An 18,579-nucleotide genomic window follows, 5' to 3' on the forward strand; every position below is an offset into this window, starting at 1 on the left:
TGCCACAACACGACTTCATTTCTTTTCAGATTCGACCACAACCATCATCATCCTCTTTTTTTAGATTAATTTCATCCGTCTGTCGATAAAAAGTAGTGTGTGTTTTGATCTGGGGCATTCTTTTGTGGAGATCAAAGTAGATTGCTTTTTTTTTTTGGTGTCTCAATGACTTTTTCTTTTATTGAATCATTGTTATTATCAGAGGCGTATCCAGGATTTTGAGATGATGGGTGCACTATTATAAGAAGGTTGATCTATGATATATATTAGATCGGTTCGACGTTTAGATTTTTCCTACTGAAAATCGTTAAAATTTTAAAATTATAGGTCTAAAATTAATTATAATATATATATGTTGAATTAATTAAAATGCAACAAGTGCTACCAATTACCACTTAGAGAAGTGTTATCTAATTTTAGAAAGAAAAATAAAATTCAAATTTCTAACCTCGCGGAGAGAGGTGCACCCAGTCATAATCACATTATGTGATACTATGAGTGAGTTCACACATCTATATTTCAATATTTTTTAAAAATATAGCACTATTATATATGATATCGGGAGGGGATCATGGGTTCACGTGAACCCGGTGACCCCCTTAGATACGCGTCTGGTTGTTATCGCCACCACCTCCTCCTACCACAATAACTTCGTCCTAGCTCCTAATCCTCGATCTCTCTTTAGATCCGTCCGCCACCACCATTTTCTTCTTCTCCTTCTTCAGATCCGGCCATCACCACCACTCCCGTCTTCCTTTTTTTTTTTTTTTTTTTTTTAAATCATGATCGCCATTGTTATTGCTGTTGTCACTAGGTGATTTTGGAACTATAAATTACTTAAAGTAAAACAAATCAATTTCAGAAAAATTATATTTGGAAGTGTTAGAGATCGTCAAATTTACTCCGATATATTATTAAAATTAATTTCACTCTCCACATGTATTTTTCTAAAGAATTACTGTTTTTTTTTAAATACTATTACATTTTACTTTACTCACTTGAAATTAATAAATAAATAATTAACACTCTATGAGATTGTGTTAGTTAATTGATTTAAGACTACTGCTGATTAAATCAAAATATTTTTCTTTCCTAAATATCTCTTGCGATTAATTAATATTTCTATTCTTCACTGAATTTGATTAGCACAATTTAGGAAATATTCATTTTTTTCGATTCTATTTCTTTTGAATCAAATCTCCTCAATAGTTTAACATCTCAATTGGACTATTTTTATTTTATTGTACTGATATTATCTTTTCAAACACTTATGGGTTTAATCTTGGGACTATGGCTCACCTATTCAGTATTTTACTCTTTGCATTGGAGACAATTCATTTCTGATGAGAAATAATCTTATATGTATTGAATCCTTTTGCATAACATGTGTTATTTTCATAAATAACTGAACATCTTGCTTTTCATATTTCCCTAACAAATTACTAATGTAGAATAGTATGATAATGTCATTGTTAGTTTACTGATCTACATTCTAAGTTGTAACTGATCTACATTTTAATTTTCATTAGTAATAACATTATTGTTAGCTAACACATAATTAAAATCATTTCTATGAATAAATAGATAAGTGTGACAATAATAATAATTGAAGAAAAGCTACTATTCCATAACAATATGGAGATGTAGTTTTAGGTGAAGCATACATTAAAACTGAGATAGTATTATAAATATATATCAAATTTTATCAACTATACTAACGGAAAGAAATTACTCAATTATACAGAAAAAATAAAAACAAATAAAGAAATTAAAAAATAAATTGTCATACAATTTTTTTTTTATATGCGACTATGGACTCCTTGATCAATTTTAAATCTTGTTATATTTTCACATGTTGATGTTTCCTTGTTGCAAGTGTGAAGACAATAAATGCAACAATCGTTTTGTATTCATTTTCTTGTTTTTTAACCTTTTTTTTTTGTTCGAACACTTTTCTTCCTGTAAGAGCTATTAGATATGATGTGAGAATATGAATAATTATTCATGTTTTTTTTTTAAAAAAATACTATAATTTATTTTTATATAAAATTACATGAATAATTTATGTCCTATCGCTAGAAATTGATAACTCCACATTTTTCGTCAATGACAATATAAGTTAAGCTTTTAGCTTTTTACGAGCTGAAAAAAGTAAAAATCACATGCTTTTATACGTTACTAATTGTCTTTAATGTGGATATACAAAATTAAATATATTTCCTAGAAAAATGTGGTATAAAAAATTACTATTCTTAAAATTGAATCAGACAATCATAAAGCACGTAACTTGCACAGTTGCACATACGCTACAAATAATTTTATGGTTATGTTTAAAAATAAAATATCATAATATTTCACACCTTACTTTTGAATGAAACATTTATTGCACATATATCATTGCATACACGTATTAAACACAATTTCATTATGTGTGAAACCATGTGATGCTCACTTCTTTTCAATTCATAAATGTCTAACTTATATTTTGTCCTTATTGAAAGAGTGAAGTTACATGCAAAAATAAATAAAAATTAAACGATTATATATCACTTTTAGCCCATTTTTAATTTATTATTCTGTCTTAGCCACCTCGGCTCAAGCCCTTTTCTTACGATTTACGATGATTCATCCCTTGTTCGAGCCTCCTCCGATTGTCCTCCTCATTCTTCTGATTGGATCATCTTCTTTTTTTAAAAATTAATTATGATCCATAGGTCATTTCTATATAGATTGAGATTTCAAAAGTCTACAAAAGTAAATAAACAAAAAAGGCCCAACGAGCAAATGAAAAAGAGACTAAAATTAAAAAGAGGAATTTTTACATGTAGCCACTCAAAAATAGCCTAATTACTCTCCATAGCTATAGTTTGATAATTACAATTTGTAGCTACATGTTATAGGGAGGAGAGAGGCGAGTGATACTGGGAGAGAGAGGAGATAGGCGAGCGAGAGAGGGCAAAGAGTGGGAGAGAGGTGAATTGTATATGTATATAGATTAGATAATTGTATATTATACATATGTATTTGTATATATATCAAGTGAGATTGGGAGAGGGAGGAGAGATGTATATTATACATATGCATTTGTATATATGACAAGCGAGATTGGGAGAGGAAGGAGAAAGGCGAGCGAGATTGGGACATTTGTATATATGGCAAGCGAGATTGGGAGAGGGAGGAGAGATGCGAGCGAGAGAGGGCAGAGAGTGGGAGAGAGGTGAATTGTATATGTATATCGGTTAGATGATTGTATATTATACATATGTATTTGTATATTCTGGCGAATTATACATATACAAACGTGGCTAATTATACAAACTCGAAGTCAGCCCACGTAATTAATGTATAATGTTAGTCACGAGTGGTAATTATAACAAAGTATAGCTATGATAAGTAATTAAGTAGTATAAGTTTGCTTAACCGCGTAATTTTTCCAATTAAGAATAAATGGCTAGTCCAATCCGGCCCAATTGGAGTACTCTTTTAGATGGGCTTATGTTGTCCTCTTTGACTAAGGAAAATTCTTAATTTGGTTAAATATCTGAGTTAGAGGCTTTTTATTGACTTCAAAAATCTGTAACAAAATGGCCCTACGAGCCCAAAAGAAAAACTTCCCCTCCTCTTTATTTCTTCTGACTTCTCTTTCTCCTTTTGAAATGGTTACCAAAGTGGTTTCAATAGAGGTGTCTCATCTTATATATATATATAAAAGTATCAAAACTTACTATTTCCAAAATTGAATCACTCAGAAATGAATCATGATTTATCATTAGGCACGTAACTTGCACAGCAGCTGCGATTGCTTGAAAAATATCAGTTGAATCATCAGGCGAGATGAAAGGAAAGAGTGTATCTGCGCCAGTCGATGATCGGATATGCAATCTTCCAGCTTCAGGAGCTTGACCAGGATTCGAGGATGCTCCTTGGCTCTTTTACTTCTTTCAAAGATCATATCGAATCGCTCTTTCATACTCCTCATAGGTCAGCCCTGGTACATTACAATTTTTTTATTATGAATGTTACATCCAAAAAATATCATAATATTTTACACCTCATTTTTGTGTGAAACATATTGGACAGATATATCATGGCATAAACATATTACATAATAAAGAGTACAGTTTTATTATGTGTGAAACATGTATACTCTCTTTTTTTCAATTTATAAATGTCTTACTTATATTTTATCTTTTCCAAAAAAATGAAGTTCCGTGCAAAACAAAAATTCAAGAACTATCACTTTCTCAAATAATATATGTCATTGCGTACTTTTCATTTAAGGGTTAAAGATAACATTTTTCTTATCCACTTCTTGTGTTAGTGATTCACTATTTGCAATTAACTTAAGCGAAATATTCAAATAACTAGCAATAACTTATATACTTTAATTTATGTTTTATAACTAAACTGTCTTTACAATATGTAATATCTAATTAAAGATTATCATTTTTGGATATATATTTTCTAAGAAGTAAATTGAAATAATGCACGTGCTACTCGCGTGTCAACATTAAAAAAAATTGAATTTACACTATATTATGTGTTTTCACACATCACCAACTGTATTCAATGTGGGCGCACACAATATGATATCTACTCCGTCCGTCCCAATTTATATAATCACGGTCCACGGAGGCTGCTTTGGCTAGGCACCTTTGATTATTCTTATTCTGCTGGTGTGGCCTATGTTCTTGCCCTAGTACACCTACCATACTCATACTTACTACGAATGTGTTCATCAGATATCTAACTTAAAAATCTTCTGTTTAGACCGGCAATGATAAAGAAGGAGATTTATGGATAATGAGATATAGAAGTTAGATGCGACGATTAGCTGAGTGAAAACAGCCAGACAAGTCAGTTGTCATTAATATGATATGCAAAATTTAATATTTTTTTTTAAAAAAAAGTGTAAAAAATAACTATTTCCAAAATTGAATCACAACTGCATCATGATTCATCATTAGGCACGTAACTTGCACGTACATTACCAATATTTTATTATGAATGTTACATCCAAAAATATCAAATATTTTACACCTTATTTTTGTGTGACCACTCAATTAGGTAACAATCTTTTTTGACACCTCATTTTTTATGTGAAACATGTTGAAGATTACCCATGGTTATCCGCATTAAGCTTCAGATCGGGTTACGTCTTGGCTTGTAGATCTGCATTGGAAGAACGACTTTATCCATAACAACACCCAAGTCTAGACCTCATAGATTACCGATTTCAGTATCATGAGGATGAGATTCAAGTCCGTGAAAGTGTGTGCGTCTTCAAAATACAAAGATGATTAAACAAAACATTTTGTCTATAATTGTAGCATAAAGTACAATATTTTCAGTATTCTACAAGTCCAGATTTACACATATGATCACTCCCATATATAGTGTAAATGACAAGCTTCATTTTTTGCATACTTTCCAAGAGTAAATTAACATTTGAGTAGCCTTCTATAAAATTACGTCGAAAACATCTATAATACTGCTAACAAGACGATTTTCAGTAACGCGATAAAGGGACTATCTCATTTCATGAAATAAGCTACAGAGGATTCCTCCAATTTCCAGTATCTGTTAAGAAGCCATAAAGAGTCTGCTTCAATAGCCAATCCATCATGGTTACGATGCCAGCCAAAATAGGCATGAGTTCTGTTCTTGATATCCAGTATCCCGTGCCCAATGCTTGCTTCTCGATAGGCAGAATACCTTGGTTGTGGTTGTGTCATCCTGCAACAAATGAAGCCAGACATTATTTTTTTTTTGAAACCGACTAAAAAGGAAAGTAAGACAAGCAAATTGAAACGATGAAAGTATACTCTGTAGCTAATCCCTCTTGATTCCCTCCATCTCCAATAGTAATATACACCGGGGCAGACTCATCCTTAACTGGACTGCATTTCGCATTTATGATGTTGTAGGCAACGTTTGATACACGCTCCTAAGATGCAGATAACAACATACATAAATTAGATTGAAAGATTAAAGCTGTTAAATTTTAGGCTGTAACTACATATATGGTAAGCACGGATACTTACTGATCATTCATAGGCATGAACGTGACCAGCAAAGACAACGTCCACCTTGTACTTCACAAACCATGGTTCATATATAACTCGCATTGTTTCCCCTTCCATATAGTGATGTACATAACTACTGTACATTGGACAATGCATGAGTACAGTGAGCCATGGTGTCTCACTCCTGTTAACTTTAGGTAACTCGTTCATTAACCATTTCCACTGAGGAGTGTATTTACCTAGTAAAAAAAGACATACAAAGAAACTAAACTTATAGCACGACGATATTTTACAACTTTTTAAACAGATGCTAACTTCTTACCAAAAGCTGAGTAAGAAGACATGACGATAATATAGGCTGAAGCTCTCTTTATAGAGTACCAAAGTGGAGAAGTACTTTGTGATTCTCTGTAAGGCGTAGAAAATCGATGCTTGTAAGGTACAAAAGGCTTAGATTCACCCTGCAAGAAATTGACTATGCTGAATAGGAATAACTATAGCACTATCAAGCTACTACCAGGAGCAACAAATGTAAAAGATAAGCTAGTTATCACTGTTAAAAACCGTCATCTTCCAGAATAGTTACGAATAGGATGCTTACAATTTCAGGAACAAAATCAAGTTCATGATTTCCGGCAGTCCAAATCCAAGGTTGATATGCTGCACTTCTCTCGATAAATCTCCCCCATGTATCCCATCGTATGTTGTCATGAAACGGATAATTATCAGCATAAGAGAGGTCTCCAACGAAGAGTAATGTCTGGCCTTTTAGAGGGCTCAACTCGTAATGAGTCAGTGTGCTATTTGAGTCGTATGTCTGACCAAGATCCCCTGTTCGATAAACAGAACGAGTCGAAAAAGTCTATAACTAATGTAATTAGTCCAAGCTACATGCTCTTAAAGAAAGATATATAAACATCATCGTCTCGAGGGACCTTAAGACCGGGAAAAAAAAAGTGAGCAGTACTTTAGACATTACCAATTAGACCAAATGTATAAGGAACATCAGGTCCAGGTTTTGGAGGAGTTACAAACCAAAACTGTCTAGTTGTATTTCCTAACCCCACTTCATAGTAGTACTTTGTATCAAACTGCAACAAGATCATCAAAATATTGTTTTCTTAAGCATTTCTAATTGTTCAATACAAACATTACGTGCCCAAATGAAATTACATTGTATGTACCTCCAGATCCTTGATGGTACAGTGATGAATATATCCAGACGTGTAATTATAATACTTGTAGCTAACAACAAAACCATCCGCGAAGCTCTTAACATTACTATTTTCAACCCAATAGAGGACTGCATTTGAGCCAGGTTCATCAGTTGTAGTCCAAGAAACAATCACACCGTTTCCTTCATGATCACCTTGTGTTATGTAAACCTTCAACATTCATTTGACGGGATGAGCTAAACCAAAATACACAAGGTGGCACCATAGAAAAGTAACATCAAGTACTACATAATTTCACAAAGGGTGTCCAGAAATAGCACAATAAAAGCTCTTTTCAAAAAGTAAAACTACTGAGATTTGAACACACAAGCACTACCTCATTCTAAGGAGGTGAAACCACTAGGCTACAATAGTTTGTTGTTTTAAGGGTGTCCAAAATATGTTATTTAATCATTTCGTGTATCATTTTACTTGTATATGCAACATCTTTTTCCGACGAAGGGTGTCCATGTGGCTACGCCACTGCGTGTGGATGCTAAACACAACAAAGCTGTGCTGAATTAGAATCAACTAATAGAGACATCTATATGAAATTCTGCTCCAAAATGCCAACAATATTAGCAATGAGAGAAATACACTCCTAAATTCTCATCAAGTTTAGGGTGTTTTCAGCACTCCTCTCTGCTTTTTATTAAACCCCATCTTGCTACGAGAGTTTGAAACCATTTGTTATGCCATGTGGTAGATCAGAGTGTAGCTAAGGGGATGAAACTCATAATTTGCGCCAAGTTCAAGGTGTTTTCAATACTTAAAAAGACAGAAATATATAAATTAGAACCAATGAATCAATCAATTACACCTCAATTCCAGATGAATTAGAACTCTTTAAAATCAACTTAAACCCTGGATTATATTTTGCTACGAAATTAAACTCAAAAATTAATAAAATAAAAATCAGAAAAAACCTGTTGGGGAGCATTGTAACCAGTTGGCACTCGAAATACATCACTGTTCAATGACATATCCACATTAGAATTATAATTTCTTACATAATCACTGCTAATTCCACCATAACACAACTCAATTTTGGTCCTCAAAACTAAGCCTATAAGTAAACACACAAATCCAGAATAAACCTCTTCAATAACCATTTCTTTGATTTGTATATATTCAAAAAAAATAAAAATTGTTCGTTTTTTTTTGGGGGGGTCAAACAAAGATTTTATTTATAGCACATTAAGGTACCATTACTAGAAAGAGCAAAAATAAAAATTGTTCGGTTTGATTTGTTATGTTTATGGTGTTTAATTGAAAGGGGCTCCACGTATAGGCAAAAGTGTCAACACTAATTTATTTTACATAGTGATTGATGTATATATCTGTATGATGTAAGGACCTGGAAAGAATATTCATTATTCCTCTGGAATAATGATTTATTTCATTATTAGTACAAATAATTTGATAAAATAATCTCGAGACATCAAATTAGACACGAGATAACGTTAATCACAAATATTAATTCTGACTAAAGATAGTTATTTTGGTGTGTCAAACAATTTCATTTATTTGGATTTTTAAATTATTCTAGTTATATAAAGTGATTTTTTTATAATAATGTATAATGTAAATTTTATATTATCAACCAAGAAAAAAATTATATCTGATTTTGAGATGTAAATTACAGTTTAATCCTTTCTTTGTTCTTATTCTTGTGCGCTAAAATACCAAAATGAATTTAACCCAATTATCTCAATGGCCTTGGTATTCACTTTCGAACCAATTATAATCCAAACCATAGATCCAGCCCAAGCTGTTTCCCATGTGATACTTGCCCATTCAAATATGGAGAGAGTTTGGTTGTAAATTTAGGATTACTAGATAGAATACTAAAAACCGTAGAACTAGAGTCTAACTTACTTCAGAATATGTGCTCACGCTTCAAGAGATAATTCTCGTATTAAATTTCAACAAGTTAATGCATTCTAGAATGACCATATAGGTGAATGGTTTAGCTAAAAATAAGATTTGCTTTTGCTTTTACAATAGTTGTACTATATCTTTCAGATCAATTATTAATGTCAAATTTTGCAGTAAAAGACCAATTTCACCTTCACACACATTGGAAGAGAGGGAGTATATGTGTTGAAATTCCAGAGTAAGAATACTTGGCAAATGTTTTCATATATTTAAAATAAAGTTGCAGTTCATGTTACATTTCATTTCAACTCTTATTTCTCATTCCGGTCGACTAATGCTGGAAAAAATATGCCAAGTAAAATCTGAGTGCATATTTCTCATACCGGATCGACAAATGCTTTCGATAAAATGATCTGCCAAAGTTTCTCATCTACTCGTGGTACTCTCCTTACTTACACGGCTCACAACCACCATTTTACCTCAACAGCACTTCCAGAGCTGTGTGTGTAAGCAACAGAAAAGAAAACAGGATCTCATATTTCTCGTCATCAAGTACACTACTGAATCTTTTCTTGACACATTTGGAACAAACCTGTCCTTCATGATTTATTTTGCAGTTATCTTTTTGCAATATTTGACCTATCCATGACTAAAAATCTGAATGATACAGACAAACCAAGCTTGAATGTGTTACGGGAGAACGACAAAGGGGACATTCAGGCTTTTCATTGCACCACTCCATTATGCAGTTCCTACAAATAGTGCAAATCAAACAAAAAGGTAAGAGCATTATGTCTTTTTTCCTCTTCTTTCTTTCTGGTTTTCCGGGGAATGAATTGTTAACCAAAATAATGGGCATAAAGAGAAACAGTCAGGAGTCAATACCAGCAAAATACATGACCACAAGGTGTGGCTGTTGGATGTTGGCGGCTGCTTAGGCAAAGCGTGCATTTGCTTGGACTGTTTCCTTGAGACTGAAACAGCATTAAGAGTAATTTGTTCAAATAATTAAATTTAAGCAAAGGATGTTTATCACTTCTCTCTAGGTCAAATAACCTAAATGAATTACGTAGAACACTTAACTCTTGAAAGTAAAACAAAATATACCTCTGAAGTTGATGTGGATTCAGCAACCAATCCATACTTCTCAGTTTCGGCAGTTATTAGATTGCCTTCCTCATTTAAAACAGGTAAACCTCGGCCTAAAGATACACAGAAAAAATTACAGCCAACAATTGAAAAAGATTGACCTACGATAGACCGGAAGAAAGGAAAAATTAACAGAGAGAGACCAAAATGTTGATCTACTAGTGCATAGCTACAGACCGAGAAAAGGTACATGACTGCAAAGACACAAAAGTAACCTTGAAGACCAAAACCAAATTTTGTGACTTCATGAAGCATAATTACTCTTTCTGCCATGATCGCATCTTCCAAATCATAGAAAACTGCATTTTGAAATTAAACTCCTTCTCTCCTCTATTGGTGTCAAGCCTCAGTCACACACTCACACCCTTGGAGCATATGATGGAAGTCCATAATGGGTACAACTATTCTTTTTCTTCAAACAATAAAATATTTTGTACTTTGGGGTGACAAACATAAATAAACATTTAGCGCATGATACTCAGAGAAAGTCCTGAGCATAAGTATATGCAAAAAAGTTTCACCTGCAGAAGTTCGATAGGTTCCAAAGGGTGCTTGTTGAGCAGAAGTTGAAACGGATGATAAACTACTACGTCTCAGACCTTCAGCAGCAAGAATACATAATTGAATTAGAAGGAAGACCCCCAGTATTTGATATCTGCACGACAAGAACAGTTTGAGCAGCCAATAATGTCCAACTGGGATCTTTATGAAGACAAGGAGCCAAAAAATCACTATTTCAGAAATGACTATGTGCCAGACATAGAATCATCCACTACTGTGAAGTTTGATACAGAAAACGTTTTAAACAGTACATGAAAGTGAAATATCTGACTACCCACATCCCAAGGCACATAGAGTAGAAGACACGTCCAATGCGCAATATTTTTGGCAAAGCTAAAGAGTCTTTCCTTTTGAAGACCAGTACTCCCAATATTTCCTTTAAAATACCAGAGAAAAAGCATTAAAAAAATTATTTAAAAAAACAAGAAGCAGCTGGCAGAAAACTAATAAGCACTGATACAAAAATATTTTGTCCCAAGGTCAATGAGGGACGTCATCTTTGTCAAATGAAAAGACCATTTTTGTGCAACTTTCTCCTTCACAAAGAAATGAACACAAAAGAAGATTATATAGCCAGCAATCTACCAAATTTTGTCAGAGGGACAAGAAGTCATTTTTCAAAGAGCAGATATCTGATGCGAAGAGTTACAGACCATACAACTATTTCTGCAACAGAAGCTTGAAGCAATTTACCTAGGTCGCTGGTTCATAGGTTTTCCAATGAACACATAGTGTATGCCCGCAGCACGTTTTGATATATGATAATAAAGTCCTGACACACAGAATTTACTGACTTTTAGCATGTGTTTCAGAAACTAGCAGCACTTAATTGGTTTATTGAGTGGCAAATAAAGTCACCTTCAAAATAAAAGAACATGAGATTGGTCCGGATAACCAATTGCAAGATCTCACGAGCAAGGGGAAGCATCTGCAAGAATCAGCAAGAATGTATGTTGTTTTACAAAAAATGGAAGTGAAAGATGATGGAGAGTTCACCAAATGTGCACTACATACTTTTCAAGGTACTTCCCAATTATCTCTACATGTCAACTATGTCTTGGCCACTTTGGCAAGCTACACCAAAATAAAGGAGTTGAACATGACAGTCAGCAGCTTTGGCAGCTCCAAGGTTAGCCATCAGTAAATAGGGTTTTGTCATGCCACAAGACATTCTACTAGGGTGGAAGTAATTCTAAACCTTTGTCCTAGGTATATGGAATATCACAAATATTAGCTTGCAGTAATGCTCCACGAGGACCTCTGGACTTGACAATTGGTGAGTGCACAAGATCCAGAGAGTTAAACACCAGCCAAAAGTCTAAAAAGTGTTGCAGGAAATCCGGGGAGTCGTAGATGCTTCATAAGGTTCAAGAGAATGTCCAAATTGCAGTATAATTTTAAAAAAACAGATTTCCAACTCAGAAGAAATCCAGCTTAAGATTTAACTGAAGCAACTTTATCCATTGAGTTTTGTGGATAACATCTATGACAAAGAGTTATATATACAAGTGAGAGAGAAACACATAATTTAATGCCCAGGCTTCGGCAATCTGTGATAACAAAAGCTTATGAAGAAAGGGGTGTACCGAAGGCCACCTTCGAATTGTATACAACCAGAAATCCCTTATCTTGGCTTTCAATCTTGAAAGAGCTGAAATTGATGGAGCGGATGTTGAAGATGAGTGTATCTCAAAAGTAGGTGACGCCTCAGCTTCGTTGCTTGAAGTAGGATCATCCCCAAATGCATAATCCGCCATTGAATCAGCCAGGGTGATGTCATGGGAAGCTGCTCTAGAACTGAAAAATAATAAATCATAAATAAAAGGCAATTAATATTGGTGGTTTGCAAAACCATACAATAATAAATAATTGTTCCAAGGAAAAGTAAGAGGTGTGGATATCTTTATATGAAGTCTCCGAGAAATGTAGATGAACCTGACTCTTTCTGCAATATATGGAACAGCTGACTGATAGAAAATAAAAAGAGCACGTCTTGCAGGTGTTGGGGAAAGTCCATATGGTCCTGCAACCTGTAATACCAAATTGTGATTCGATCATAGATACTTTTGCACAGAAGAACAACAAAATTTGCTGATGCAGTAAATCAAATGGTAAAAATCATATAATTTAGAAATGTAGCCCTGTTTTTGAATTCTTTGTATAAAATATTTTAGACCAAGACTTGTTACTTATCAGAAAGAAAGAATGTTCTAGTCTAGCACACCATAAAATTTCTAGTTTGTGTTGAGTTAAATTCAGCAACATAAACTAAAGGGGAGAGAGTAGTGAACATGAGTAAAGACAAAATCCACAACAGGAGAAAAGCCAAACGGCTCAAGACACTTAGACACGATGTAGAAACAGCAAAACATAAATTCATTCAACCTGAGTGATATCACAGTATTCTTCTCCTAATGTTTGCTTCCCTGCACCCGTTGTCAGCATATAATAGAGCATCTGCCCTAAGAGTTTTGCCTGAAATGAAAAATGCACCAACTCTAGTATTAGGAAGTAATGACTATCCTTGCAGTATAGATTCTAGGTTAACAACTTATAAAATTAGAACTGTTAGGCTTCACAAGTAAGACCTGCGGGCTATCTCATGTCATTTTGGCTCCACAAAAGAAAAGGAAAGGGTAAAAGAGGAGAGAACTGATACAATTAGTTTTGAGGTCAGGCATGGTTGGAAGAGAAAAACATAATTCTTCTTTCCCATCTAATTTCTACAGCAAAGAGTAGAATTATGAACAACCACTAATTGATAACATTGTCGGTCATCTTCATGATAAGCCGTCAAGATAAGCAAGTTGCTCTTGCACTATAATATCACACTGCTCTCGTGATGCCAGGTCATTCTAATCATTTTCACTTCTTTAAATTGAAACTCCCAATATAAAAGGAGTACACAAAGTTTTCATCTGACTAATACCTACAGTCATTTTCAGATTGTCACTTATAGTTTTCATTTATTTCATGGATATCCTAAGCCATACAGAACTCCAAACTCTAACCACCAGGTCTTACCCCAGCCAAAAGAGGATCAGAAGAAAAAAAACATTCTACGAAAGCTCACAGTAAGAGATGAGGGTGATTCTTGCTGAAAAACTCCCCATTGCAGTTTTCTCAATGATTCAGATTTTTCAATACCTCAATTGGAGTAAAGTTCATTTTGATTAGTAATACATCACTTGGCAAATGGATTTTGCCATGAAGTTCATTATTCTACTAAACAGAGCAATATCTCAAGGTACATACAAGGTCCCTTATCCACTATCAACAATAACAAAAATTGAAAACAAAAAGAATCGGTTTTTCCAACTCTTAAGCAACAAAACTCAGATAAAAATTAAATATTTTTCTCATTAGTTAACAACTCATACAGAAGCAAGTAAGCTTAACAAAACGAATTACCTCATTCTGGTAAGTTACAGCGACTCTTGTACCTGAAAAACAACAATTTTAAGTTTTACGAAAGATACATAGATAGGTAGTGAAGCTAATCACAGAAAGGGTAGTAAGAGAGACCGAAGAGGTGACGAAAAGCATCACGGCAAGCTTCATAGACAAAGGAGGCATACTGGTCATCTTTCTCAGCAGCCCTCATAATCTCCGGCTGCGCCGCCAGCGGAAACCTCTTGACGCTGCTGCCGGAAGTGGAGGCGCCACCACCGTCACTGTTTCCGACATTGGTTGAAGTTCTAGAAGCTTCTCCCAATCCCATGGTTCAGAATTCAGATATGCAAATCGGTGCTCAACCCTAAAGCAGTGGCCGTAGGCCAAAAAAAATAGGGCTCTCAAAATTACAAATCCTCGAAAGAAGCAAAAATCCCCAAATTCAGTTCAGGCAAGATTTAACGAAGAACCAAAGCACTGAGAGAACACAGACAAAAGAGGAAGGAGATAACAGCATTGGAAGGACCAAAATACCCCCAAGTAGAATATAAAAAACTACTTATGCATTTATTGTTACTGTTAATTTTTTAAAAAATAGGTCAAACACATATGCAAACCCTTAAACTTGTTCCTAAATTTCATTTTGGCACTCCAACTCAACCTTGTTCCATTTTAACCCTTCAACTTCAATTTTTATGTTCCATTTTGGCACTTTTTTCCAAAGAATCAACAAAGTGGGATGTGTGCACTTCACATGTCATTATTGTGTTAAAAAATAATATATGAACATCGTTTTTTAAAAAATATATTTATTTTAGAGTTTCTGTACACTATTGTGTGAAAAAATAATCGGCGAAAGTGTGTTGATTTTTTTTAAAAAAACAATTAGTTAATTTAAATAACATCACATATATATTTTTTTCATATCTAGTCTACTTGGACTAACTCAATTATCAGCTTTCTAATTTTTCATTCAACTAACTACGAGTAAAAAAAACTCATGTCCATTGCTAATTAATAACACTACAAAAAAATGTTGAAACTCGATAGACTTCGTTGGGTTGTCATTGAATTTTTAAGAAAGAAAATCGACGTACTTTCGTCGGTTATTTTTCACTCAAAAATATAGAAAAACTCTTAAAAAGAAATTGTTACTTTTTTTATTAAAAAAAAAAAACAATGACAATCCATCAGTTTTAATTTTTTACAATAATTAACGGATGATCATTGATGTTTAAAATGCAAAATTGCAGTTGAATAACATATATAGAATAAAGAAATCATAAAATTAGTATTTTGTGCTAAATGGTACATAAAAGAAATAGAGTTGAAGGGGTAATCTTTTTATTATTTTTTTAAAAAAAATACTTTTTTTTTTGTCTTTCACTCTCTTAGAGAATGTGTGATGTACACTCTCTGCCACATCACTTAGAAGTGCCAAAATGGAACATAAAGTTTGGAGTTGAAGGGTTAAAATGGAACAAGGTTGAGTTGGAGTGTCAAAATGAAATTTAGGGACAAGTTTAAGGGTCTGCATATGTGTTTGGCAAAAAAAATAATATAATTTTGTTAGTAAGTTCTTACCGATTATTATGCACATATTTTCAAAATTTTACTATTCTTGTACTCCCTCCGTCCCATTTTATGTGAGGTACTTTGATTCGGCACGAAGTTTAAGAAAGAAAGGAAGACTTTTAAAACTTGTGATCCAAAATGAAAGATAGAAATTTGTGTGGCTGTAAATCATTTCATTAAGGGTAAAATAGATATTTTATAGTCAAATTGTTACTTAATATAGAAATGTGTCATTCTTTTTGGGACTGACTAAAAAGGAAAGTAAGTCACATAAATTGGGACAGAGGGAGTTATTAATTTCGTATGTCGATAAGTTAGCATTTCTCTATGATAGATTGAGAGGCAACTTTGTTAAGAAAAAAAATGTTAAATTTAAGTTTTTATTTCGAGTCCGCTTACACATGTCTCAAGCTGGACTGTCAAAAAAATTTATTGGCAAAGGATTTTTGAAAATTGAATAAATGAGGTGAAAAGGATGTCGAAATCAATCTTTTTTGTCACGTATCTTACATTCATTATTTGCCTTTTGATTCACAAATGGATTATAATTAATCCGAAATAGTTTGTCAAAAGTCATTCATTTCAATTGATTTTGAGAATGATTAACTATAGCTAATTGTATTGTGATGCCTTGTGTGGTAATATTATAATTGTTCTTGGTTATGCATATTTTTTAGAACTCGCCATCAAATGTGTGAAGAAATTTTTTAGATGTGGCTTGACTTGGAAAATGTCCTTAGACCCTCTTTGAATAGTTACTTTGTCTAAATTTTTCCTTTCCTAACATTTACCTTAGTCAACTCCGTTGAGCTTTAACCTATTCATTGGAAATCATGTAGCACCTTCTTTAATCCATTTTCCTAACACCCCCCACCCCCCAAATTGTTAGTCATGAAAATGTACGTTAAAAGCCTAAGTTTGAGAGTGTGCGCATCAAATAATGACATAGGAATGAATTTCAATGTGTTAGGTCACCATATGCTTCAATCAAAAGTGTTTAGTTGAGTCTATGGATAAAAGAACAAAAAAATTGGGCTTCAGAGAAAATGAGTCTTTTGAAGACAATGAACAATTAATAGGACGACAGAAAGAGTAATACCTTTGCAAATAATCAAAACATTTTTTTATTAAAGAATTTAATCGAATCTTATATCAACTTATATTGTTTGTTTTGAATGGATATGACAATAAAACGAACAAATTCATAACCCAAACAACAATGTAAGACTATAATTAATGGGGTAAAAACACAAAGTGAATATGTATAAGGAATTTTATACCAATTTCTTAAAAGGTGTGACTTGTAAATTAGAAACTAAAAATTTCAAGAATAATTATATCATGAAAAAAAATTGAATCGAGAAAATCCAACTAAAATAAAGTCCTAGAATATATATCCTTTGATATTTGAAACTCGTCGGTATTATACTTCCGATCCCTTTTTCCTTTTTGAAGAGTTAGCTTAAATAGTTGTTCCTTAAATGATTGAACTAAACATAGTTGATAAACGTATAATATATGTATGATTATGTATAATTTATATATATATATATATATATTGATTAAAAATAAATAAAAATTATCGAACTATTTAAATGAAAAATCCCCTTTTGAGTGGTTTAAAATCGAGCGGAATAATATATAGGTCAAAGACACATCTTACTTGATTAGACATATACGTTTTATTTTTGCTCCTTTAGTTTAATTTGTTCTCACTTTTCACACAAACTAGACAAAAAGCAAGAAGGCAATAGTAATTGTTCTATACCATATAGTATGCTTTTTCTATCTCTTTCTTTCTTTTTTTGAAAATAACTTTTTAATATTGATCGATATAAATTGAGAAATCGTGAAAAAAATTAGATGCATGGGTGGATTTATGTATATAAAGGATGGCACACATCAGAAGTCACAAAATGTCATGACCCAGACGGTCGTGATTGGCACCCACACTAACACTTCAGTGTGAGAACCACTACTACAACCCAACCAAGCAAATAATCTAAAAACTAAGGCATTTAAATCAAACACTAAGGAAATAAAAATAGAGTTCCCATAAAACTCTAACAAAAGTCTAACAATAATAACTAACAATGCGGAAGAATAACGTAGAACCTGAAAGTCAATGTACCAAAACATTCTAACAATGAACCAAGTCTAAACAAGAAGGGATACAACCCTATACTAATGAACTAACTAAACAAAGGTCTAAGTCCGGAAATGGTGGACATATACGAAAGAGAATTCCATGGCAGACCGGAAGAATTGACTCAACCTTGAATTCAAACGATCACTACTCTTCTAAACGAGGTCTGTCAATAGCCGCTTGAAGATACTATGTACTCAACAAAAATAAGAGCAAGTGCAGTATCAGTACACAACCACAGTGAACTGGTAGGATCACGCGGCTATCTCACTAGTGCAACATAAACAAGTCAAGACAACAATATATTCACATGCATATATATCAACAGTATCAACATTTACGAACATGATCAGTTTCACATTTTATATCAAATCATTGGTCCTCTCATGGAACTGAAACTCAAACAGTTAGCAAGCTGGAACGTGGCAACCGATCACATTTTTATGCCGGAACGTGGCAACCGATCCTATTCACACACCACAATCACAATCACAAGTATATCATCAAGATCATACATTTAAGTCATGATTTCATGGCAATCATCATTCATCTCTCTCGTTTGCAACAAGTGTGATCAACATTGCAACATTCATACATATATAAGTATCATAATGAAGCAAGAACAAAAATACATCAC

General features: G+C 33.3%; 1 protein-coding gene and 1 pseudogene across 1 annotated transcript; both read right to left on the reverse strand.

Annotated features, from left to right (window-relative positions):
* Positions 1-5,300: 5,300 nt before the first annotated feature.
* Positions 5,301-8,485, reverse strand: LOC102579914 (purple acid phosphatase 2-like; annotated as a pseudogene).
* An 854-nt stretch (positions 8,486-9,339) lies between these two features.
* Positions 9,340-14,746, reverse strand: LOC102580244 (peroxisome biogenesis factor 10). Its single transcript, XM_006341931.2, has 11 exons — positions 14,354-14,746; positions 14,240-14,271; positions 13,214-13,303; positions 12,764-12,858; positions 12,415-12,625; positions 11,687-11,756; positions 11,522-11,600; positions 10,789-10,922; positions 10,226-10,320; positions 10,004-10,092; positions 9,340-9,870 (listed from the first exon to the last, which is right to left on the reverse strand). Exons 1-11 carry the CDS (start codon positions 14,547-14,549, stop codon positions 9,768-9,770), a joined length of 1,194 nt encoding a protein of 397 aa, XP_006341993.1. The 5' UTR covers positions 14,550-14,746; the 3' UTR covers positions 9,340-9,767.
* Between the last annotated feature and the right edge of the window lie 3,833 nt (positions 14,747-18,579).

Source organism: Solanum tuberosum, unplaced genomic scaffold (assembly GCF_000226075.1).
Source record: "Solanum tuberosum cultivar DM 1-3 516 R44 unplaced genomic scaffold, SolTub_3.0 scf00032, whole genome shotgun sequence".
Taxonomy (NCBI): Eukaryota; Viridiplantae; Streptophyta; class Magnoliopsida; order Solanales; family Solanaceae; genus Solanum; species Solanum tuberosum.

Bases quoted from the DNA above. Each gene is read 5' to 3' on its own strand.
- LOC102580244 (XM_006341931.2), bottom strand. From the start codon at position 14,549: ATGGGATTGGGAGAAGCTTCTAGAACTTCAACCAATGTCGGAAACAGT. The intron at 10,321-10,788 runs GTGAAACTTTTT...GTGTATCTTTAG, and splicing joins AACCTATCGAACTTCTGCAG to GCCGAGGTTTACCTGTTTTA. The intron at 9,871-10,003 runs GTATTGACTCCT...CACTATTTGTAG, and splicing joins TGTGGTCATGTATTTTGCTG to GAACTGCATAATGGAGTGGT.